We start from the raw sequence: 21844 nt of genomic DNA on the forward strand, positions 1-21844 counted from the left end.
AATGAGCACTGTCAGCATGCTGTCAAGTGCAAACACATTTTCTAACATTCAGTTCTCTCCACCACAGCACTGTAACCTGTGAGAAAGAAAAAGGGAGCTGCCCTCACCACTGATACTCAGCCTATGACAGAGAGAACTCTTCTGGATTGAGGATAGTGAAAACACATCATTAGAAAGGGAGTTGGTGAGAAAAAATGTGCTAGATAATCTGCATGCCGCAAGAATAAACAGGGAATCTATTTTCTTAATTTCTCTAGTATTGATAGCAGAACCTACGGTGTCTGAGCTTACTGACCCTTCTGGCCTTTAATAATTTGACCCGGAGGCTCATTTAATTTCAGGTATTGGTACACGTCCCTACAAATATGTGAGCTTTATTTCATGACAAGGAAACTTTTTTTTTGACGTCAGAGTTAGAAAGATATCTATTATCTCGTCAAACTAACTTAGCAATGGGGCAACCATTTTCAAATACAAACACAGCGTTTACGGTGGTAAATCTAACTCATGTTACTGCAAGGTGCTAAAAATCAGGCATTTACAAATATGCAGATGAACAACACCAGTTCCAAATGATCAACAGGATTCCTGCAGAAAGAGTGACAGTGGTTAATTAAAATGAGCACTACAGTCTTGCTCGCACTTATCTCTGCAAGGATTTATCCTTTTATTAGCGGCAGTGTGTTGTGAAGGTGGAGCGATGGGAACATGAAAAGAGCTGATATTAATGAAGACTTCCTCCAGTTCTGGTTAGAGATGAATATGTATGATCACACTCTGTTACAATAATTCACTCCTGTCATTTTAGGGTTTCTTGTCACATCAACTGCTTTGCATTGAAATTGTCGAAGCATTTTGAAGTCCCATGCACTGTCATCTATCATTCCATTTTGTTTCTTGGCGTTTTAGGTTGTTGCTGTGTTGTCATTTTAGCATCGGTATTGAGATATTTATGCAGGTGTCTTATTAAAGTCATAATTTTTGTATCATGACACATCACTTGAGTTCTAATGTACACTATTGGGATTTGTAATGCCTCTGCTCAGTCTAATATCGAAATACATCAGCAACAGTTTCAAAAGCATGATTGCATTGGATAACACTAAACCTTTACTATATGCTTCTTCATGATTGCTCATTTTAAATCTACCCATTCAATCAGCTGCCCTCTCGCTGAACCACTGGGCCATGATTCAATGAAAGATACCACACAGTATCTGGCCTCTGTCTCTATTCAATGATCAGGTTTAGAAACCTGCCTCCTCACTGCACAGCTATTTATTCTGCACACTTGTGTGTAATAAGGCATCTTCATCCGTATTTTTTATGTTGCAGTCTAATCAGTCATTGACAACTACTCACATCAATGCAGCACAATAACCCGTATGTGTTGTGAACATATATTAGTGTGAGGTAAAAAGAAACAGAATAGGCTCAAGTGGGTGTGTGTCACCACAGCACAACAGACAGAGCCCATGTCATTAGTACCCAGTAGAGAAAGTCTTTGATGTCGCCTATCCTTCTTCTTGTTTGATGGTACTGGCCTTGTAGATGAAGCACAAGAATCAAATGATGCATTATGTACAGAGGCCCAAGCACAGCATCAGTTAGCCTAGTCTAGTTGTCTGGAACACTCAGATCAAAGTGAGGGACCCTTACAAATCTCAGACAAGATGGAGTGGAACAGTCAACAGCTTCCAAAACACAAAATAAACTCCCCATCCATGCACAGAAAAACACGGCAGAGTCAAATTTAGGCACAAATCAAAACACAGTGGTAGTGGTGAGGCAGCCTCCTCTCCCACAGGGACGATAAATCTTAGGAGTTGCGGCCATGACGACAATCTCTAAATGGAATGAAAAAGGAGAGGAGCCCAGTGCTATCCAGGATATCTTAAAATGAATCACATCCAAAGATTTAAGATTGACCATTTAAGATGTTCCTTTATTCTAGGCATAGCAAATATCAAACTCAAATGTATGTGTGATTTGTACAAATGTCCAGTGAGTTACATAAATTCTGGCACATGCAAATGTCAGCTCAGCAAATAAAATAAGATTTTATTGCCCTGTGCACAAAAACAGATTCTTTTTCAACACTGCATTCTAATCGGCTGAGGATTAGCTTCTCTGTGCTATTCTATCTGCTTGGATTCAAAATGTCATTCTCTAACTTTGGCTAAATAGGTAAGTATTAAAAGTAGAAGACTGGGTTACAAAAACTCTAGTTTGTGGCTTTCATATGCATCAGCTGAGAGTGCAAGCGAGCCTTCACATAAGCTGGCAAAGAGACATACACAACAAGACTAAACTATAGAATATGTAGAGCTTGATAAGATATTTAGGGTTCAAGAAAAAGTAACGCTGGTGACAGAATGAAGGGAATTAAATAATTTTGTTCTTTCTGAAAGTAGAAAACAAGTGACAAAACAACTGAAACTAAAAGTAGGCTTGTTTTATGACATTTATCAAAAAGACAATAATTTTCAACTTGAAAAGATTCTTTTGGTAATTATAGTACTGAGTACAAATGGATAATTGAATAATTAGTCAAAATCAAGGGTAATTTGATTCCGAATAAGAATTATTATGCACAAATAGTTGAGTTTTGGTAGAGGATACACACACAATGTGCCCACAGCTTTAGGTCTTTTGTTTGGCTGGTCAGTAGAGGTGGTTGGGATGCAAATGCATGTATGGTGACACAAAAGAGAGCATCCCTATGTTGGGGGAGAAAAAGAGTGACAGCATAACATCATACAACCATAAGGCAAGTGTTTGTGCTATACGCTTAAATAAACCTGAAATTCTTTTATTAATATACTCAGGTCAGTACGAAACAAACAGATGCTAAGTGGTAAATTAAACACATTTTGATTGCTGTTATAACTGTGTGACTGTCAAAAGGGAATGCATGTCCCTGCTGCTATAATTAATTTCTTTTGTGAACAGGGTGCATCTCGCATATCCTATTTTTTAAAAAAGGTCAAGCAGCTGGAATTTGTGCTTGACTAATTTTTCCTAAATAGTGGCATCCAACTTTAGCCCTCAGCACTTCCAACTTGCATCCAACTGTTCACTATCCTCAATCACTGTCATTTTTTAAAAAAAAAGAGAGCAGAGCTGATTGTTTCTCCAAAATTGAATGATGCCTAAGTTTACTTAATTAGTGATACAAGATTTCATCGTAACATTTCGCCATAACATTATATCTCCACTTCCTGTCTTGTAAAATGTACTACACATTCAAATGGGCATTGTTTTGCTAACAATTTTTAGACTCACAATGTTGGATCACAAAAGCTAACACAGCTCATCTAAAAATGTTTGTGTGACGACGGCACCAATCAAAGGCAAACCAAGACAATGCAACTTTGAATGCAGCCAACTAAATGAATGGCATCTGTCGAGTTTGTTTGACAAGGTAAAATCCAACATCAGAGACGCTGCACTGACATGAATAAAACCTAACAAGACAGAACATACACACGTGGACAAAATTGTTGGTACCCCTCACTTAAAGAAGGAAAAACCCACAATTCTCACTGAAATCACTTGAAACTCACAAAATTAACAATAAATAAAAATTTATTGAAAATTAAATAATCAAAATCAGCCATTACTTTTGAATTGTTGATTAACATAATTATTTAAAAAAACAAACTAATGAAATAGGGCTGGACAAAAATGATGGTACCCATAACTTAATATTTTGTTGCACAACCTTTTGAGGCAATCACTGCAATTAAACGATTTCTGTATTTGTCAATGAGCGTTCTGCAGCTGTCAACAGGTATTTTGGCCCACTCCTCATGAGCAAACAGCTCCAGTTGTCTCAGGTTTGATGGGTGTCTTCTCCAAATGGCATGTTTCAGCTCCTTCCACATATGTTCAATGGGATTCAGATCTGGGCTCATAGAAGGCCACTTTAGAATAGTCCAACGCTTTTCTCTCAGCCATTCTTGGGTGTTTTTGGCTGTGTGTTTTGGATCGTTGTCCTGTTGGAAGACCCATGACCTGCGACTGAGACCAAGCTTTCTGACACTAGGCAGCACATTTCTCTCCAGAATGCCTTGATAGTCTTCAGATTTCATCGTACCTTGCACACTTTCAAGACACCCTGTGCCAGATGCAGCAAAGCAGCCCCAAAACATTACTGAGCCTCCTCCATGTTTCACCGTAGGGACAGTGTTCTTTTCTTCGTATGCTTGGTTTTTGAGTCTATGAACATAGAGTTGATGTGCCTTACCAAAAAGCTCCAGTTTGGTCTCATCTGTCCAAAGGACATTCTCCCAGAAGCTTTGTGGCTTGTCAACATGCATTTTTGCAAATTCCAGTCTGGCTTTTTTATGAGTTTTTTTCAGCAGTGGTGTCCTCCTTGGTCGTCTCCCATGAAGTCCACTTTGGCTCAAACAACGACGAATGGTGCCATCTGACACTGATGTACCTTGGCCTTGGAGTTCACCTTTAATTTCTTTGGAGGTTGCTCTGGGCTCTTTGGATACAATTCCAACGATCCGTCTCTTCAATTTGTCATCAATTTTCCTCTTGCGGCCACGTCCAGGGAGGTTGGCTACTGTCCCGTGGGTCTTGAACTTCTGAATAATATGAGCCACTGTTGTCACAGGAACTTCAAGCTGTTTAGAGATGGTCTTATAGCCTTTACCTTTAAGATGTTTGTCTATAATTTTTTTTCGGATGTCCTGGGACAATTCTCTCCTTCGCTTTCTGTTGTCCATGTTCAGTGTGGTACACACCTTTTCACCAAACAGCAGGGTGACTACTTATCTCCCTTTAAATAGGCAGACTGACTGATTATGAGTTTGGAAACACCTGTGATGTCAATTAAATGACACACCTGAGTTAATCATGTCACTCTGGTCAAATAGTTTTCAATCTTTTATAGAGGTACCATCATTTTTGTCCAGGCCTGTTTCATTAGTTTGTTTTTTTAAATAATTATGTTAATCAACAATTCAAAAGTAATGGCTGTTTTGGATTATTTAATTTTCAATAAATTTTTATTTATTGTTACTTTTGTGAGTTTCAAGTGATTTCAGTGAGAATTGTGGGTTTTTCCTTCTTTAACTGAGGGGTACCAACAATTTTGTCCACGTGTGTACATAACTTACAGAGTCAATCATTTTAAAAGTCCACACACAAACTAAGTCAGTCATAAGAAAAGAAAATGTGATCTCACTACCTGCCAGTGCTGAGAAAAAAATGGGGCATTCACAGACATGCTTCCCAACATTTCCCACTGTGTCAGGGACGATCCAGATCGCACGAGTAGAGTAAACAACTACGTGATGCAATGTGAAGTCCTGACGACAGGTCCTGACAGTTGAGCAGAATTTCTTTGCTCAGTGATGTTTGCTCATACGAGTGTGACAGAAATGCACTGCAGGAATCGTTAAATTGATTCGTTCATCACCCACAGCCATTCGCCTCACACCGTAGCCTCATCCTCAGCTCTGGACGATTCACACAAGTCACCCAAACTGACATGAAAGAAGCAACATTTGCAGCAGAGTTGTTTGCATCCCTGGGTGGTCAGTGAGATCTACATGCAATAATTGGCAGGAAGAGCAGAAACGAAGGGGGAAAAAACGATGGAGACAGCAGGAGGGCCAAGAGCAAGAGAAACGCTGAGATCAATAGCCTCACATATGTTTAAGTAACTAGAAAAACACACAAGCTGTAAAGCAGAGCGTATGTTTTCTTAGTTAATCTCAGCTGATTGGGGCAAAAGTTTGGGTGAGTGCCTGTGTAAGCTGAACAGAGCAGCAGGATGACATTGCAGACCAGAGAGGACTGCAGTGTCTGATGAGGATTTTTCACCTCTGCTTCCGCCTGCTTACTTTCCTCAGACCACCAAGAGTTTCCCCAGGACTGATGCCAAACTGAGTAGTACTTTCTGTGCCTTTTCTTGTGGGAAGGAGGGGATTCTGTCTAAAGCACTGTATCTGAGGAATACACAGGCCTGCAACTTTTTTCTTTACTTTTGTTGTGTGTGTGGCTCTGGGTGTCTGTGTGAAGGTCCATATGGTGGTTAGATTTCTGTAACGCTGTATTTGAGTCTGCTATAATGCCGCTTTGGTAAAGGTGTGTAAAATAGGGATTCTGCTGCAGAAATATGATGTGATCTAACTCTTGCTTAATTGTATTTTGCAGATTTTTTTGTGGACTCTCATGAGTGGTGCATATTTTAGGCAATTTACTTGATAATTTGTATAATGGTAGCTTTGATTTTAAAGGTTATTATTAGTTTACTTGAAGGGGGTCTAATTTGTGTTATCAGGGAAATGTTTAGTTCATTTTTTTACTGTTAAGTACTTGTATCATCATCAGACAGTGAACTCAATAAAGCATCAATCTTTTGTTTTTCTGTAATTTGTTATTTGGGGTCAGTTACTGAAACTATAGCCAGTTTTGATCAGAAATTACCACAGCATTAGCTTAACCCGCTTGTTCCTTAGAATATCAGGGTACAACCCATGCAGGCACAGGGAGAACTTGCTAAATCTATGGCAGGCATTGAAAGGTTATCAGTAAGTTGTTATAATGACTGGTTTGGAACAACAACCTCATGTAGAAAGTGGTGCAGTTACATTTCGTGTTTGCTCAGAGAAGCAGATACATGCAGAGAAACAACTGAATCCATATTGAATTTACAGTTTCCAATTAGCCTAAAGTTTGTGGGGTTGTGGGAATCTGGAGGTCCCGGGGAAAATACATGCAAACACGGAGAGAAAACAAAACTGCCCGTGGGAGCTACCTGTAATAAACGCAAAACAAACCCATTTGCCTCTCAGTCTACTCCCAGCTCAGTTCACAGTGTAGAATGCTAAGGTGCAGCAAACACTATTACTAAGCACAAGAAACAGCATGGTAATGGTTGTGTTTTCACAATGCAACATTGACTGTTCCCTCACTCCCTCATTTAATTCCAACAAATATGGTGGGAGGAAGAAATTCAGCTGAAATCTATGGTCATTTATGGTCTTTGAAGTCAGTCTCCTGTCACTGATTAAACCCCTAAAAACTCACCTGCATGTAACAAATATATATTAATATAATAATATATTTACAGTTGAAGGTTTTTCCCATGAAAATAATCCCTTCATACCTGAAAAAAAAAATGGCTTAGCTGTTACTCTACATTGTTGTTTCCTCTAGAATATGCACCTTTATGAAGTCCCTGCTTTTATCTTCACCCACCCCTCTACCACCTTACACTCCATGTCATTCAAGCGTACAGATTAGCAAAGACTCAGACACTGTAAAACTACTTTATAACACACAACAGCAAGATACACTGTCGAAGTAATTCAGTCATACATGTTTGACAGGATTAGTTGCTTAGGTTTATTAAATATGAAATCCTGTCTGTCTCTCATTGCTATCACTGTAGCTTAATGGTTGAAAATGCTCAGTTACGGCAGTGACTACATATTTTACCCATAATATGTCTTGTAGCATATAGAAAAAACATAACTGAGTCGTTCTCATTCTACCATACATGACTCATAATTTGTCACAAACCTGTAATCAATACATACAACCCATGACACTTTCTACTGTCAGATTAATTATTTTTTGGATCAAATAAAGCTGTAAGACATTTGGTTAGTCACAAAAGTGAGCAAAAATGGTCCAAGTTTTTACAAACAGACTTTACTTTGAATTTACATTCTAAGTTAATTGCAAAGACTAGTACGGTACATCAGTTTTGTTTAAATAATACATGTAAAGAATGATTTGAAAGTACATTCATATGCAATAGAATGCATTTGTTAGAGATGAAAGTCACAGCCTTCAGAGAGGTTTTCCCTGCAAACATCCAAGATTGTGGTTTACTAGAGAGCTGTGAGCTGGAGTTGCATCACATAAAAACATCTTAAAAGCAAATTATGTCTCATGAGGAAAGGCAGACAGTACAAGAAAGCACCAAATCAAACTGGAGGTACAAGTGGAAAAACATTTCAACATACAGTGCAACAACACTGTCACTTATTTTATCATAGCTGTTGTCCAAAAAACAGCTATGATAAAATCTGTAAACTAGTAACAGAGTAGTGTGTGCAAGGTGAGGACCAGGCATCAAGGTAATTTGAGAGAAGAATGGCAAAAAGCAAGGGAAAGATGGCAAAAAATGGTGCGGTATTATACTTTATGACCAACATATGTGCACATAGACATAATATTTTACTCTACAGACTTTTTCTTTTTAGCATTTAATCTTTCCGCTAACTGTTAAATTATCATTTGCACACAATACTGATACTGCAAATACGCATTTGCTCAAAACTTTGGTTAATTGGTCTCCTTGATGAACAATAATCAGTGTTACAGTGGATTTTGCTGCTCCCCCTAATGCCTTAGGATGCAGTCACACTGCAATTGTGTCTGATTAGAGACACAAAATTTTGTTACTGGAGTTGTAAATGCTTTCCTTATCACTGTCACACATTTTTCAAACACTTTCAGTCAGCATTTAGAATCTGGTTTGGTTCAATTCATCCACAAAATTTTTAGTAACATTCAATTAGATCTAAAAGTAGGATTCTAGGACCCCATCTTCTGCAACAAGGTGTTCACTATTTTTCTCCAGTTGTGCAGCAGCTATAATATCCAACTAGAAACACAGTTTGAAAAGAAGTTGTTAAACTTTGTGGTGGTCAGTCACAATGCTGTTTTCAAACAATCAGAAACCATTCTCTGTTTTAATGCAGTTCCCTGTAAATTATTGGGTGACATGCACACCGACATACCTGCAATAACCACACTGGCCTATATATTGGACGGGCTATGTATCTGTGTAACTCGATTAAGCATAATATTAGTTCTCTCTCGCTCAGAGTAACTTTAGTATTCATTGAATTTCAGCTGGTGGGGCAGTACTCCACACCATACTTTAATATTCATATGCACTACATATAGAAGGAAAAATTCTAATTCTGTTGGCCTCAGTTTGGGGAAATATGACTTTCCATATACCTGCCCCGAGAAGAAGGAAGAGAGTCCAGGATCGGTCCAGGACATCAGTTCTAAGACCACTTCTGTGTATAGAGGTGAGCTGAACTAAATTTATTTGGTATTGCTTCACCACCTCCACTTTCTCAAGCTTCTTCACCCCTAGAGAGGTGACATTTCACATCTCAAGTGCCAGTTTCCAAGTGCTGCCTGACTGGCAATGCATCAGACCCCTACACCTTACCCTGCAGGTGCTGGACATCACAGACTGTATATAAAAGATGGAGGCAGCCTCTGGCTCTGAAAAGTGAAGCCGGTGCACAAGTGACTTAAACCAACATTGTTTCTAATGGAAAGGAGGGGCTGATTTCTCCAGTATGAAGTTTTTCGATGAGAAAATTACTTTATTTTTCACTTGAGAGCATTTTTCGAATGAGTGTACAGTCTCCGTCTCCTTCAAAAAAGCATGGTGTTCATTTTGTAAATGATGTCCCTATTTAAAGTAAAACAGAAGATAAAGTAGGGCATGCTTTATGGTGTAGCTCTCTTGTGACTGGCCAGTTGCTGGTTGGGTTCAAAACACCAAGCTAGCAGCAATACATTCCAAACTTCGGTCTTCAAAACTGTAGTCCACAAGGCAAACAGTGATGTCAAGCTGACTATCCGTTTTTACATACAGTCTAGGGTGGACATACATGGGAGCTTCTAAAAGCTAAAGAAGAACTACATGCTACTGAGTGCCAGTACATCTAAGACATAAATAACCAACTCACAATGGTACATATTTTACTAATTCATCACAGACATTGCATTGTCTGCCCACTGTTTGAATATATTTATCAGAGTGAGGCACTGATACACAAACAAGACAGACTGCAGCTACAATGTATTATTAGAGAACTCAACGACAAACAAGATCCTCTGTGTCCCACTAGTGCTTTTCATAAGAGCACAAACATGCACATTCTCATGCACACATTACAGACTTATGGAGGCACCTGTCAAGGGGAAAAGTCATGAGAAAGCCAAACTGGAGTCAATAAGTGTTGAAAAATGTTACGCCCCCCTCCTTTTCATTAACTTTCTTCTCAAACTGAAAGCCATCTCATGTGGACACACTCGTCACTGGCACACACGCATTCATGCACGTCTCCGAGCACACCGACCAATACGCATTAAGAAGCAGAGAGAGGTGCGACTTTAAGTCTCCTCTCCTCTATCCCCTGGAGCAAAAAGTCAGGGTCTGGGCTGAGGTGATAAGTGCACTGGGATGCCGCCCAGGAAATGCACACACACACACACACACACACACACACACACACACACACGCACAGAGAAAAGTCACACAAAGTCACACAAGAAAATAAACACAGCTGTATTTCTTCATTCAGAATTCAGTGGAATCATACTTGTATAGAAATTTAATTTTGCCCAAGCACTCAATTGGAGAACACACATACATTGACTCCAACAATAGAATTAAACCATATTTTAACACTATAAAAGAGTGTGGCAATTTCTGAGCTTTCACAGTGTGACAGAGGAAAGCGTCCTTGTACATAATCCTTGCTCATACATACATGCATCACTTTACTGTTTAATTGGAGTACATCCCCCACCTCGGGGCCATATATAGGTACTCACAAACACTGATGCTTCTGAAAGACGCGCAGAAAGCTTTAATGACACATGCTTGCGGCTGGGAATGTACATTGAAGTGATTATATGGTACTCTACATGAAAAGCTGTAGCAGCTTTTGAAGCTAGGTGACTGAATTGATGCTTGACAAACTAGTACATGAAGTGACCACCTCCCATTATAATTACGAGAGAAATTAATTTTTCTCAGAATTTTAATTCTGTATGAGTGGTATTGCAGCACAAAAGAGAGTAGAAAAGGAATTTTGCAATCAAGGGACAGAGAGAAACACATGAATAAATAGGAAGTAAAATGAACAGAAAGCAATGCATCAGTGGAGCTATTTGTCTAAAATGACAAATGGAACGGAACGAGAGAATAAATGTTTCAGTGATTGCAAAATTAGATCTGTTCTATGTGTGTACAAACTGCGTGTTTGACTCACCAGTTTCTTCCTCTTGTCCTGCTCAGTTGGTGGCTCCTCATCATCACTTAGCTTGGGCTCCTCAAAATGGCTCATCAGCATGCAGCTACAAACACAATAATATTCAACTCAATATTAATAACCACACATAAACCTGCACAGTAGGAGACGATTTCAGAACAGGCAGCGTGTGCACACACAGCCACACAGAAAAGGCTGCACCCTCTGGCATTTTCTAAAACAAAGCTCTGACTGCTATTCATATTGGTTCATCTGCATGCAGAGACAATTACAAGTGAAACCTTTGTACTCAGTATAAAGTCTGTGTATGGTCTTTTATTTTCTTTGCCCTTGTTACTTACTTTTCCTTATGGTGACTAGAGATAAGGTAATGTCACCTTTAATGACTTTGAAATGTAGCAACAGATAACTCCTGATCAGAAATTGTAATTACATTATACTTGAAGTGGCAAAAACTAACAAAATGAAGAGGAGACAGGTAATATTTTCAACAAAATAGGCATGGGCCCACGACAGCAGTAGGTACCACGGATAGACACTTCATTATTAGCAAAAACAAAACTGTCTGATACAATGTTTTATAGTTTTACTTGAATACACTGGATGTAAACTGCTACAAAAGTACACAATGAAAACAAAAAAATCCATTAGATGAACAAACCCCAAGTGCACCCCCAAACCTGACTTATACCAGCCAATCACAGCCCTGAATGTTCAAGCCCCTTCACTCTCTATTGTTCTCCACATGGCTGCTGTGCAGGTTTCTCCAGATTTGCTAGTCTGCAGCCACATGGGCTTTTCTATGCGTGTAAACTTCCAGTGTTGGAGGTTGTGGTCGGTGCTGATCTGTGAGCCAGGCTTCACAGTCTAGAAAGGCCAATGACCTCGAGTCCCCCACCACCCCCATCTAAGCAACACACTCTCCGCGGTCTGCTCAGGGTGCAAGCAGAGGCCATCCTCCATGTACCTCTGGGTTTTACTTGCTTTTTTTAATGTAAAATGTATGATGGTAAGATCACTGTCCCATCCTTATTTATTATTTATATGTAATTTCTTTATATGAGTGTTTTTCTTAAAATCACCTATGTGCCTTGAGCGATAAAAAATTTGAAAGCAATCCTCAATCCTTTTCTACCCTGACCTTTACGAAAAGTAGGAAATTTAAAAATGTGCAATAATTAACAATTTTGACTGAAAAAAAACATTTAATTGTAATTGACTTTTCAGTCATATCCCCAGCCCTACGAGAAATGAGGCCGAGTTGCTGCAATCGAAACTTTCTATTATGGGATGAAAACCTCATTAAAGCAGCAATGTTCAGTATTTGCAGTGCTAATGGTGATGAATTTTCAGAGAATTTTAAACCAAATCTGCAACTCCCCTCTACTTTATGGACATTTGTAGAGAGCTTACACTCACTGTACAGCTTTACAGTTTTGGTTCAGACTCGTTGCTCTCATGACTTTGGGCCACAGTAGGCATTTATTTTCAGCTAAAAATAAAATTAAAAAAAATTTAAAATCATCTTTATACTACGTGCTTAGCACCAAAGGAGAATCAGACACAGTTGGTGACTACCAAGTGGACATAATGGAGCATTTAGCAGCTAAACAGCCATATATTTCCACTGGGACTTGGGGAGAGAAAATAGATAAAGAGAGCAAATACAAGCCACTAGAAACACAACTCCTAATGAATGTTGCTCCAGAGCTGAATGTGTAAATAAGCTATTGTGGCTACAGTTAACTGTACAGTTCCCTAAAAATATGACATCACAATTTTGCCTCTTCAACTTGTTTCCTTTAACACGAAAAACTGTCTAAAGTTAAACTAGTGGCAACTGAACAATTGTGCTAACAAGAGCGACTTGCTTTTAATGCTCCGTGTCTGAACATAATATGGCCACATTACTATTTCTTTAACTATCTTTAATTTAAACTTTGCAGAATTGCAGCTTTTTTTGCCTTATTTTCAGAAATCCAATTTCACACATCGGTCCCAGACAGTTTTATACAGCAAAAAAGATATTCAAACTTTATTTTATAGATGCCAAGGGACAAGTGACACTGGAGTACCATACTGAATTACCCTGCTATTTGGCTTAATTATTTTTTATTGAATTTATCTATAGCAATAAAGACTTTCATTCTTATTCTACACCATGCAGCATCAACAACTCGAAACCACTTTATGACACCAGAGAAATAAAGTGAAAGTTTACATAATTCCTAAATAAAGGCAGGAAGATTACAATCCTCACTGCTGTCTGTCTCAGTTGATTGCATCTTCAAACAGTGAACAGAACTCAGAGGAAATATGCATCCACAAATATGTTTTGTCCATTATGAAGCACAACAGGGAACCAAAACAACTCAACACATCACTGGCAAACAAAGAAACACTCGCAGTAACCTTTCTAAACTGTTTTTCAGTTCATTTCACACAGTCACATCTTGCGAGGGTTCTGGGCATTTTTGACAGCAGAGAAATATGTCTACATGTCAGTTAACGTCTACTGAGAAATAAGCATCTTGCTACTGGGACACAGAGCTAGAGGAGACAGAGGGTACAGAGTTGAAGTGAGGTTACAGTCAGTATCTCATTCCTTTGTGAGCAACTTTTCCAGACCATTCCACAGGGATTATTTTTGATGAAAATCAGAAGATTCTTATTTGTGCTGTTTTTGTATGCTGTTCTAGGGAGGGAAGATGATTGATGAGTCTTGTTCTCAGGACTCTTGTGCAAAAGAAATCTCAATCTTGACAAGATTACCTGATTTAATAAAGCCTATATAAATATACACTGTCAAACAGTGCCCCTCAGCCTCCTTCAGCACACTGGCATGGGTGAAGGGGTTGTTTTTATTTAAATGAACGTAAGCTCCAGCAGCCCATCTGCAGTTGTACTGCTTCAAGTACTTTCACACATCTTTATTCATCACACATTAATTTTGTCAAAATTAAAATCTTCACTGAATTGTGAAGAAATGACTGGAAGGTTTGAAATGTATAATTTACAAGTATGAAGGCAGTTGTTTTTCTTTAGTCTTCTCCTCAGTCTGAAAGGAAAAAAAACAGGAACACTTACTCTTTAAAGGTGCCCGTTTCTGGATCTTCCGTCATTACATCATGCAGCGCCTCGACACAGATGTTGATGATGCCACAGAACTTGTCCTGGATCACACTGGTAACACACAGATCGCACAACTCCATTACTCATGGGTTCCTTAATGTAACGACTGTATGAGTTTGAATGAGAGGGATGAGTATTGGTCCAGAGAAGCAAATGGTCAAATTACGACAACAGAGAGCAGCATCCAGGTTAAATCCTGGCAGCACTGAAATTGATAAAGTGGCTGTCAAAAAAAACATATGGCCATTCAGAGTAAAGGCAATCAATCAACTCACAAGACAGCACAGACATGAAGATGATTTTTTTATGTTAATCACCCCATCATTTCACTTAGCTGTTGGGATTATCATCTTTTCTCTATTCAGTGTGTGCACATTTAACTAGCTAACAAATGGGGTCAAAAACAGAGAAAAGCAGAGAATAATCAAAAAAGTCCAAACAATAATGTGGCACATTGAAAACATTTCTCCACTACAATGATCCTACAAAAAATACGTTCCCAATGCACTTTTCAATCACATAGGGAAACATTCCAGCTGTAAAGGAGCTCTTACTGTCTCAAAGCACACATGATGAGGCGTGAAAAATAAAAATTGATGAGGCTTATTGTCTTAACTCACAACACTGTGGGCAGAGTTTCAGTTTTTTTTTTTTTTAATTACATCCACGATGGTGATTCTTCCAGAGAGGAGGCACCGCAGAGCCTGGACTTGCTGGCTGGCAGAACCTGAGATCTTTAAAATATGCTGTCTCGCAACACCCACCACCCAAGCTTGGAGACAAGCAGCAGTCATTGATGAATTATTTGAGTCATTCTTTGAAAGCAGTGGAAAGAAAGTGGGTTTTCCCATGTCAATAGAAATAAAAAGCAGGGAGGGAAAATAATACAAAGACTGAGTATGTGTGGGTACGGGCACTGATGCATCAAAGGGTCTGTCAGTTCAAGTACTTGGCTCGGTAGACCCCAGGCAATGCTGCTCAAGTTCACTGAGCATGAAGTCTGGCAAAACATGGAAATAAGAATGAAAGGGAGTGCTCTGTTTTTGTATGTGTAATTCTTCTCTACTTACGTTGCCATTTTACAGTGATAAGACAAAACATTATGACCATTCTATGACCTTTGCAAGCCATCAGAACAGCTGCTACCTGACACAATCTCTTAATGTGCAAAGTGGCAATGGATCGGGCTTGTTCCAGTCAATCCCTCAGCACCTTTTACTTATGAATTTCCCCTCCCATATAACCAGCGAGGCGGCCCGCCTCGTCGGTATAGGCCACCGCCTCATTAAAATACTGCCGACACTGCCGCCTCACTGGTCCGCAGCAAAAAAAAAAAAAGAAAGTGCAGTGCAAAACCTGCCGGACCGACGAGACCGTCCGCGGGGGGTTGCGCGGCTGCGGCGGAGACGGCCCGATAGTATATATAATTCCTTCCTTGGCATCAGGTGCCAAGATGTGAAATGCAGAGCCCTAAAGAGCAAGGTGGGACTCGTATTTCCAGAACATTCCATAGACGCTTGATTGAACCAAGACCTGTGTTATTTGAAGTTCAAGTTCCTCGAATTATTCCTGAATACTTTTTGCAGTGTGGCATCGTGTATTCGCCTGCTGAAAAAGGGTCGCTGCCACTGAAATACTGCTGCCGCACGTGTCAAAGTAACATTCACATCCAGTGTCAGGACCTATGGCTTCCTAGTAGAACACTTCCTAGCGCTTCACATAGCTTCGTACCGTAAAAACCCCACAAGACCTGCCGCTTTGGAGAAGCACTGACCCAGTCATCAAGCAATCACAACTGGCCCTCGTCACACTTCTCCATTTTTCCTGTTTCCAAATTTCAAGAACTGACTGCTGCCACATTCTCCAACCTCTTGACAAATGCCATTGCAATGTGATAATCTGCCTTTTTCACTTCAACTGTCAGTGGTATTATAGTTGTGGCTTTTGTCTCTTAGACTGTGACATGCACCAGATGAGATAATCAACATTATATGCTTCATCTGTGACTGGTAATGTTTTGGTTCATCTGTGCCTTCGCTAATAGAGTAAACACTGCTATGAAGACCGAAAGCTGTGAAACTTCATCTCATCAACATAAGACAGCGAGCTACAATCCAATTTTCCACACTGCTGTACGAGAAAATCTGCATTTTTCCAACCAATACTAACCCTTATATACACATTTACATAGACATTTACCCATATAAGTATACAGTATATCCATGTATATAAGTAGCAGGAGGGATATATATATATAAATATATATATATATATATATATATATATATATATACATAAAATTTAATACTGTGTGAACAATTTTGAATGACTTTAAAAGATATTGAAAAATTGTCCGAGGTTAGTTTTAAACACTTGTTCCTTTCGTTCAGTAATATTTCACTACTAATATCCTGGGAGTGTAAAATACATCACTGGCCACCTTGGCCCCACAGTCCCTAATCATAGCCTTAAATTGGCAGTCACAGCAACAAGTGGATGCAGGCTTTGTATTAAAGATCCCTTATCACACATTTAAACGTGTCTGTCAATTCTAATTCTATCCATCCCAACACCTCTCCAGTGATTACTTTCTCATGGCTGACGAGTGCTGCTGCTCCGTGCCTGTCATTCAAATCCCTGTTAAGTAGAAACATGATCTGAAAGCTGACAGGCTGCATGCAAAGAAAAACTACTTGCAGCAAACTCAGTCCTCATCAAAATCTTTCTCTTCCATCCTTAGAGAAGCAGTGCTATTATGGTATAATACTCAACTCTTCCTTCCTCATGCTTGTTTCTTTCTTTAAAAAGTAAAAGCACAGTTTTGCATACATTTAAGCTGCACATGCTGCAAAAGGGGAAAATTCTAATGACAAAACTGAAAAATTATATTATTGTAGGAATTTCTGAGGGGTGCAATCTGAATATTTGGATCTCAAAATAAATATTCAGATACCACCATTATGACCAAATATTCAGATATTCAGGTCCAGCCCTAAAAATTATGCTTACAAACAAACAATTGACAATTCAATAACTATTTATCTTTAAAGACACAATACATGTGCAAATGAAAACGATATTTAAAAGCCAGAAATTGCATTATTGCAGAGTTGAGACACAATTCATTTCCTAGTAATAATTGACTTACTTTTGCATGCAAAAAGAGGCATACACATGCATGTATGTATGTATGCAAAGCACAGCATGATCATTCTAGGTTATAGGACATGATTTAGAAGTAACCTACATTCATTGTCACATAGTGCAAGAAAAGAAAAACAGCCAGCAAAGCAGATCACATGTCTGAATTAAATATCACAGCCAATCTAAATTTTGCTGAAGAATGTGATTCCTTTGAGTATTATGTTCCAGCGCTGGGATGGCATGCTTGTAATCAATAAAATGTGAGTTCAGCAGATCCAAACAACAAAGACGTGCGCATTGATTTATTAAGGTCCTTGTTCTTGTGGAGTATTGGCATTTCTTAGCAGAAGCGCTGCCACTGAAGAGCAAACTGTCAGTGTTGATGAACTGGGTCAGTAAAAAGTCCTAAATATGAGGTTCTAATGACTAAAGCAATCTTCTGTGAAAAACACCTCATAGCGGTGCATATTGAATAAGCAATGAAATATTCTAGGACCCTTACAGTCAGTGATCAAAAAGTGCTCAAAGAAAGAAGCAACAGAAAATCAGCTACCAACAAATTTCAGCAAATCTTGAACAAATTGTCTATTGACTAATCAAATGAAGCAGACACAGGACTCTCAGAATAAGCATTTTGTGTTTCAAATATGACATTTTTAACTTTTAACTTAACTATCACAGGCCAGCAGCTTTTTCTCAGCTGTCTAGAGGTGCCATTTTGATTTATGCCTTAAAGTGAATTCATAGTGGTCCATCCTGGGGTACAGTGGTATAAACCAAGTGTATAACACTGGTTTGAATGTTCTCCTGAAGACATCAAAGTTAAAAATTAACCAGGGACAAACTTAGAAACAGAAAAGGAAAGATCTGTCATTTCTCTATGAATATTTTTCTGCCACCAATTTACACCATTTCAATCGACAATGCAGAGTCCAAACTGACAACATATTTAATTATTTTGTCATTAACTGCTCTACATGTGCACATAATTGGTCATTTAGATTCTCATTGCACAAAGGTTTGTCATTTTTCCAGATAGCACCCAAAGAAAAACATAAACCTAATAATTGCCAAACAGCGTTGGTTAATAATGATAGAATATGAAATAATAAGCCACACTTATTGAGCAGACCAGTGTAATCACATAATAAGGCGTGAGTGTTCTCTAACAAGCTATTATCTCCACTTAGCTGGACATAGCTAATTTGTGGTGCCAAATATTTGCTGGAAAGCTTTGTTAAAATTCACTGTTTTATTGTGACTGCTTATGTTTTTAATAATGAATATCATATCACAAATATTTGCATCATTAGGAAAAATATTTAGCAGCTGAAGCTTTGGGATTGCGGCTAATGAGGTGCACTACCAGTCAAATGTGGGATTTAGGCTACCCACAATGTCAAACTTAAAGTGAGATAATTTGCTGCCTCCTTTAGAACAAAAACTATTAGATAATATTAAGAGCAGCTCTGGACAAGATCTGGGCCTCATTCAATTTTAGTTGTAATTGTATATAAGAAAGTTGATTTGTCACGCAGCACTTGACCAGCCAAGGCTGTCATATTAAATTGCTGTTGCAGACCAAGGATGGAGGCGTAACAAAGGATTTCATGCCTGTCTATGACTCTGATTACCATATCTGGATTGCCCAATACTGAGCTTCCCAAAATCTCGATAAAAACACGCATCACCATACAGTCAGATGGGACATCACAAGAGAAGTTGATCATTAAACCCCAAAGTGACTCCTTTGAACTACTTCAAGAGAAGTTTAACTGAAAGAATGAAATGAGAAAACTCTTGACGGTAAGCAAAGGACTTATAGGCTTCAGCTTCAAGCTGTGATAGTCGCTGTTTGGGCTCACTTACAGCATACACAGCAATACTAAAATCACTGACAGACGAAGTGAATAATATTGATCATCTCGTTACACTGCAACGTTGTGCAGGAAAAGCTTAAGTCTTGGCATTTGTGTGGCTACTTTTCTGACACATCACCCACCACCTAAAGAACAAGCAACTTGCCCCATAGCAACGTAATGGCAGCAGCAGCCTGCCCCATGAGGACAAGGTGTCCCTCCATACCACAAAGAGTCCAAGCCATTGATCTAGCAGCCAAACTAACCAGACCTCAATTCAATTGAGCATCTACAATAAAAGCTTGATGCATGGAGGCCCCACCCTCTACCACACAGGACCTCCAGGATCTGGTGTCAACGCCACAAATGAAAACTCCTCAGCACACCCCCAGGGGTCCAGTGTCCATGTTCTGACAGTTCAGAGCTGTTTTGGTGGCACAAGGGTTACCAGCACAATATCAGACTGGTGCTTTTTAATGTTTTAATTGGTGCATTCACATAACCGCAAATACAGGTGATGCTATGTTGAATGGAATTCTAAAAAATTCTGAATCACATGTAAACCCATTAGTTTCTGTCCATTCAACCAGTGTCCAGAGATTCTGTGCCGCTCAGGTCAAAGTTCAAGAAATTTATACTTCCAGCTCTTCTTGGCACACCCCAGACACCAATGCAGAGCTATGTAACATCATTTTTTTGCAAGTGTTGATGTACAGGGGCGTATCATCTGTGTCTTTGAAGTCTTTAATACTTTTCAGATCACTTACTTTGACCTGTGGCATCAAGTCCAGAAATACAGACGGTAGTTTGGACAAAATATAAACTTGTGTTGGTGTAGGCATGAGTGGGGCATAAAGTTTTCTCTCTGAGATCACACTCTCGCTCCATTAAGCTCCATATAAAGCATGACTGGAAACCGAGCAGCCTGCGTAGGTCTGTATGCAGTTTGTATATGAGCATCTGCATTTATGCTGCAAAGCTGATGTTTAACTGAAGCTTACGCAGTATAAAGGGGACACAAGTTAAGCTGGTGTTTTGTGCAGCAAATTCTGACATTCAAAACATCCAAAGTGAAGTAATTTTACCAAGTTCATCTCCAACAATAAACCAGAGCTGAATAAATTGTTTTTGAAGCATGTCTCTTTGCTTTCCCCTTTTGTGTCCTAAAGTTGTGCTACCCACTTTTCACCAGCTCAAAGCCCCATCTGCACATAAATGAATGATAAATGTGTCTTACCTGTTGTCAGATGGTAGGAGGGAGAGGAGAGCCAGCGATGACAGCTTCCTCCTCTCAGGCTGAGTGATGTTGTCCATGCGGTCGACCCACATCTCTATCACACTGCCCAACAACTGGTCCATCTGATGAGGAGAGACGAGGATGAAGGAAGAGGGACGGACAAGAGGGAGGGGAGAACAAGGGTTATTATGGAGCAGCAAAAAGGTCAAAAAAGAGCGACATAAACAGTGTTTGACCACTCACTACAGAGCAAACGGATGTAAAAAAAAAAAAAAATGCGAAAATGATTGTATACTTTTTTATTCATGAAAAAAAGAGAGGCACATCTTTAGATTAAGGACAATTTTTAAACCAGGCAAAAAAATTTTTCTCTTAGACAATAACAGCTATGTCAGAGTTTCACAGTGAAGCAGGCCAACTTTAATTTTAGGGCTTGAAAATGTTACCATTTGCAGTTCCTTGGCTCATTACTTTCAGCCTTGTTCAGAATGACTCCCTTTTAACAGGCACTTTGCAGTTACGTCTCCAATACACATTCAGTGAGACTGTGCTGAGAAGACAGAAATCAAGGGCGGACATCGAGCCTCACCTCCTGGCTGCACTCAGAAGCCATTTGAGTGAGCAAAGACGAGAAGAAACTGGAGTTCTGGAGCAGGACGCGACCCATAATGCCAAGGTAGGTGGACATCACCACGGGATATCTCTATATATCACACACACAATTACACATGCAGATGGAGAAGCATAACCAAGCATAAACGCTTCTACATAGAGCACAGGTCATTGAGCATGATAAGAGGAATGAAGATGGGCCTACTGACACAGCAGAATCCTGGAAAGGAAGCCTATAACCTTTAACTGACTTGACTGATCAATAAATGTCACTTAATCTTTGCCATAAGAATTAATTTTAATGCGACAGACAAGGACAAACTGGAAGAATGTGCAGGAACATTTCCATCATACGACAGAAAGAACAACTTTGTGGTTAATATATCATGTCTTTACAGGTTTGTCCCTTTATATAATCTCAGTCCAGATCTGTACAAGATGTAAAGGGAAAACTCACCTCGCCGTCCACAATGCCTCTGAAGACAGCTGGCAGCAGAGGCTGAAACATGTGGGCTCCCAGTATGGGACTGACCTTTAAAGCTATCTCTACCACCTGCAGAGACACAGACAGAGGAAAGATGAGGGACAACACTTAGACGGGGGAGTAAAGCACCGAAGCAAGGAAGAACAGATAGGAAGAACTCAAGAGGGAGCCAGAAGGGGAGCAGAAGGGTCAATCAAAAGAAGACGTAAAGAGAGTAAAGTCTGCTGGGAGATAAGGAGGCAAAAATGCAGCAGTAGGAGATTCTAACACAGTACAGGAAATTAGTTGCCTTTATTGATGGTCTGCCCTACAATAT

At 39.4% G+C, this 21844-nt stretch overlaps 1 protein-coding gene across 1 annotated transcript in view; it reads right to left on the reverse strand.

Annotated features, from left to right (window-relative positions):
- Positions 1–21844, reverse strand: part of ipo11 (importin 11) — a 142627-nt gene that overhangs the window by 25944 nt on the left and 94839 nt on the right. Inside the window, exons 25-29 of the mRNA XM_022199970.2 lie at positions 21502–21597; positions 21022–21135; positions 20433–20554; positions 14148–14243; positions 11061–11145 (exon numbers count right to left, since the gene is read on the reverse strand). Coding sequence (XP_022055662.1) covers positions 11061–11145; positions 14148–14243; positions 20433–20554; positions 21022–21135; positions 21502–21597 — 513 coding nt within the window. The remainder of the gene's footprint in view (positions 1–11060; positions 11146–14147; positions 14244–20432; positions 20555–21021; positions 21136–21501; positions 21598–21844) is intronic.

The sequence above is a fragment of the Acanthochromis polyacanthus genome, chromosome 7 (genome assembly GCF_021347895.1).
Source record: "Acanthochromis polyacanthus isolate Apoly-LR-REF ecotype Palm Island chromosome 7, KAUST_Apoly_ChrSc, whole genome shotgun sequence".
NCBI classification, from domain to species: Eukaryota; Metazoa; Chordata; class Actinopteri; family Pomacentridae; genus Acanthochromis; species Acanthochromis polyacanthus.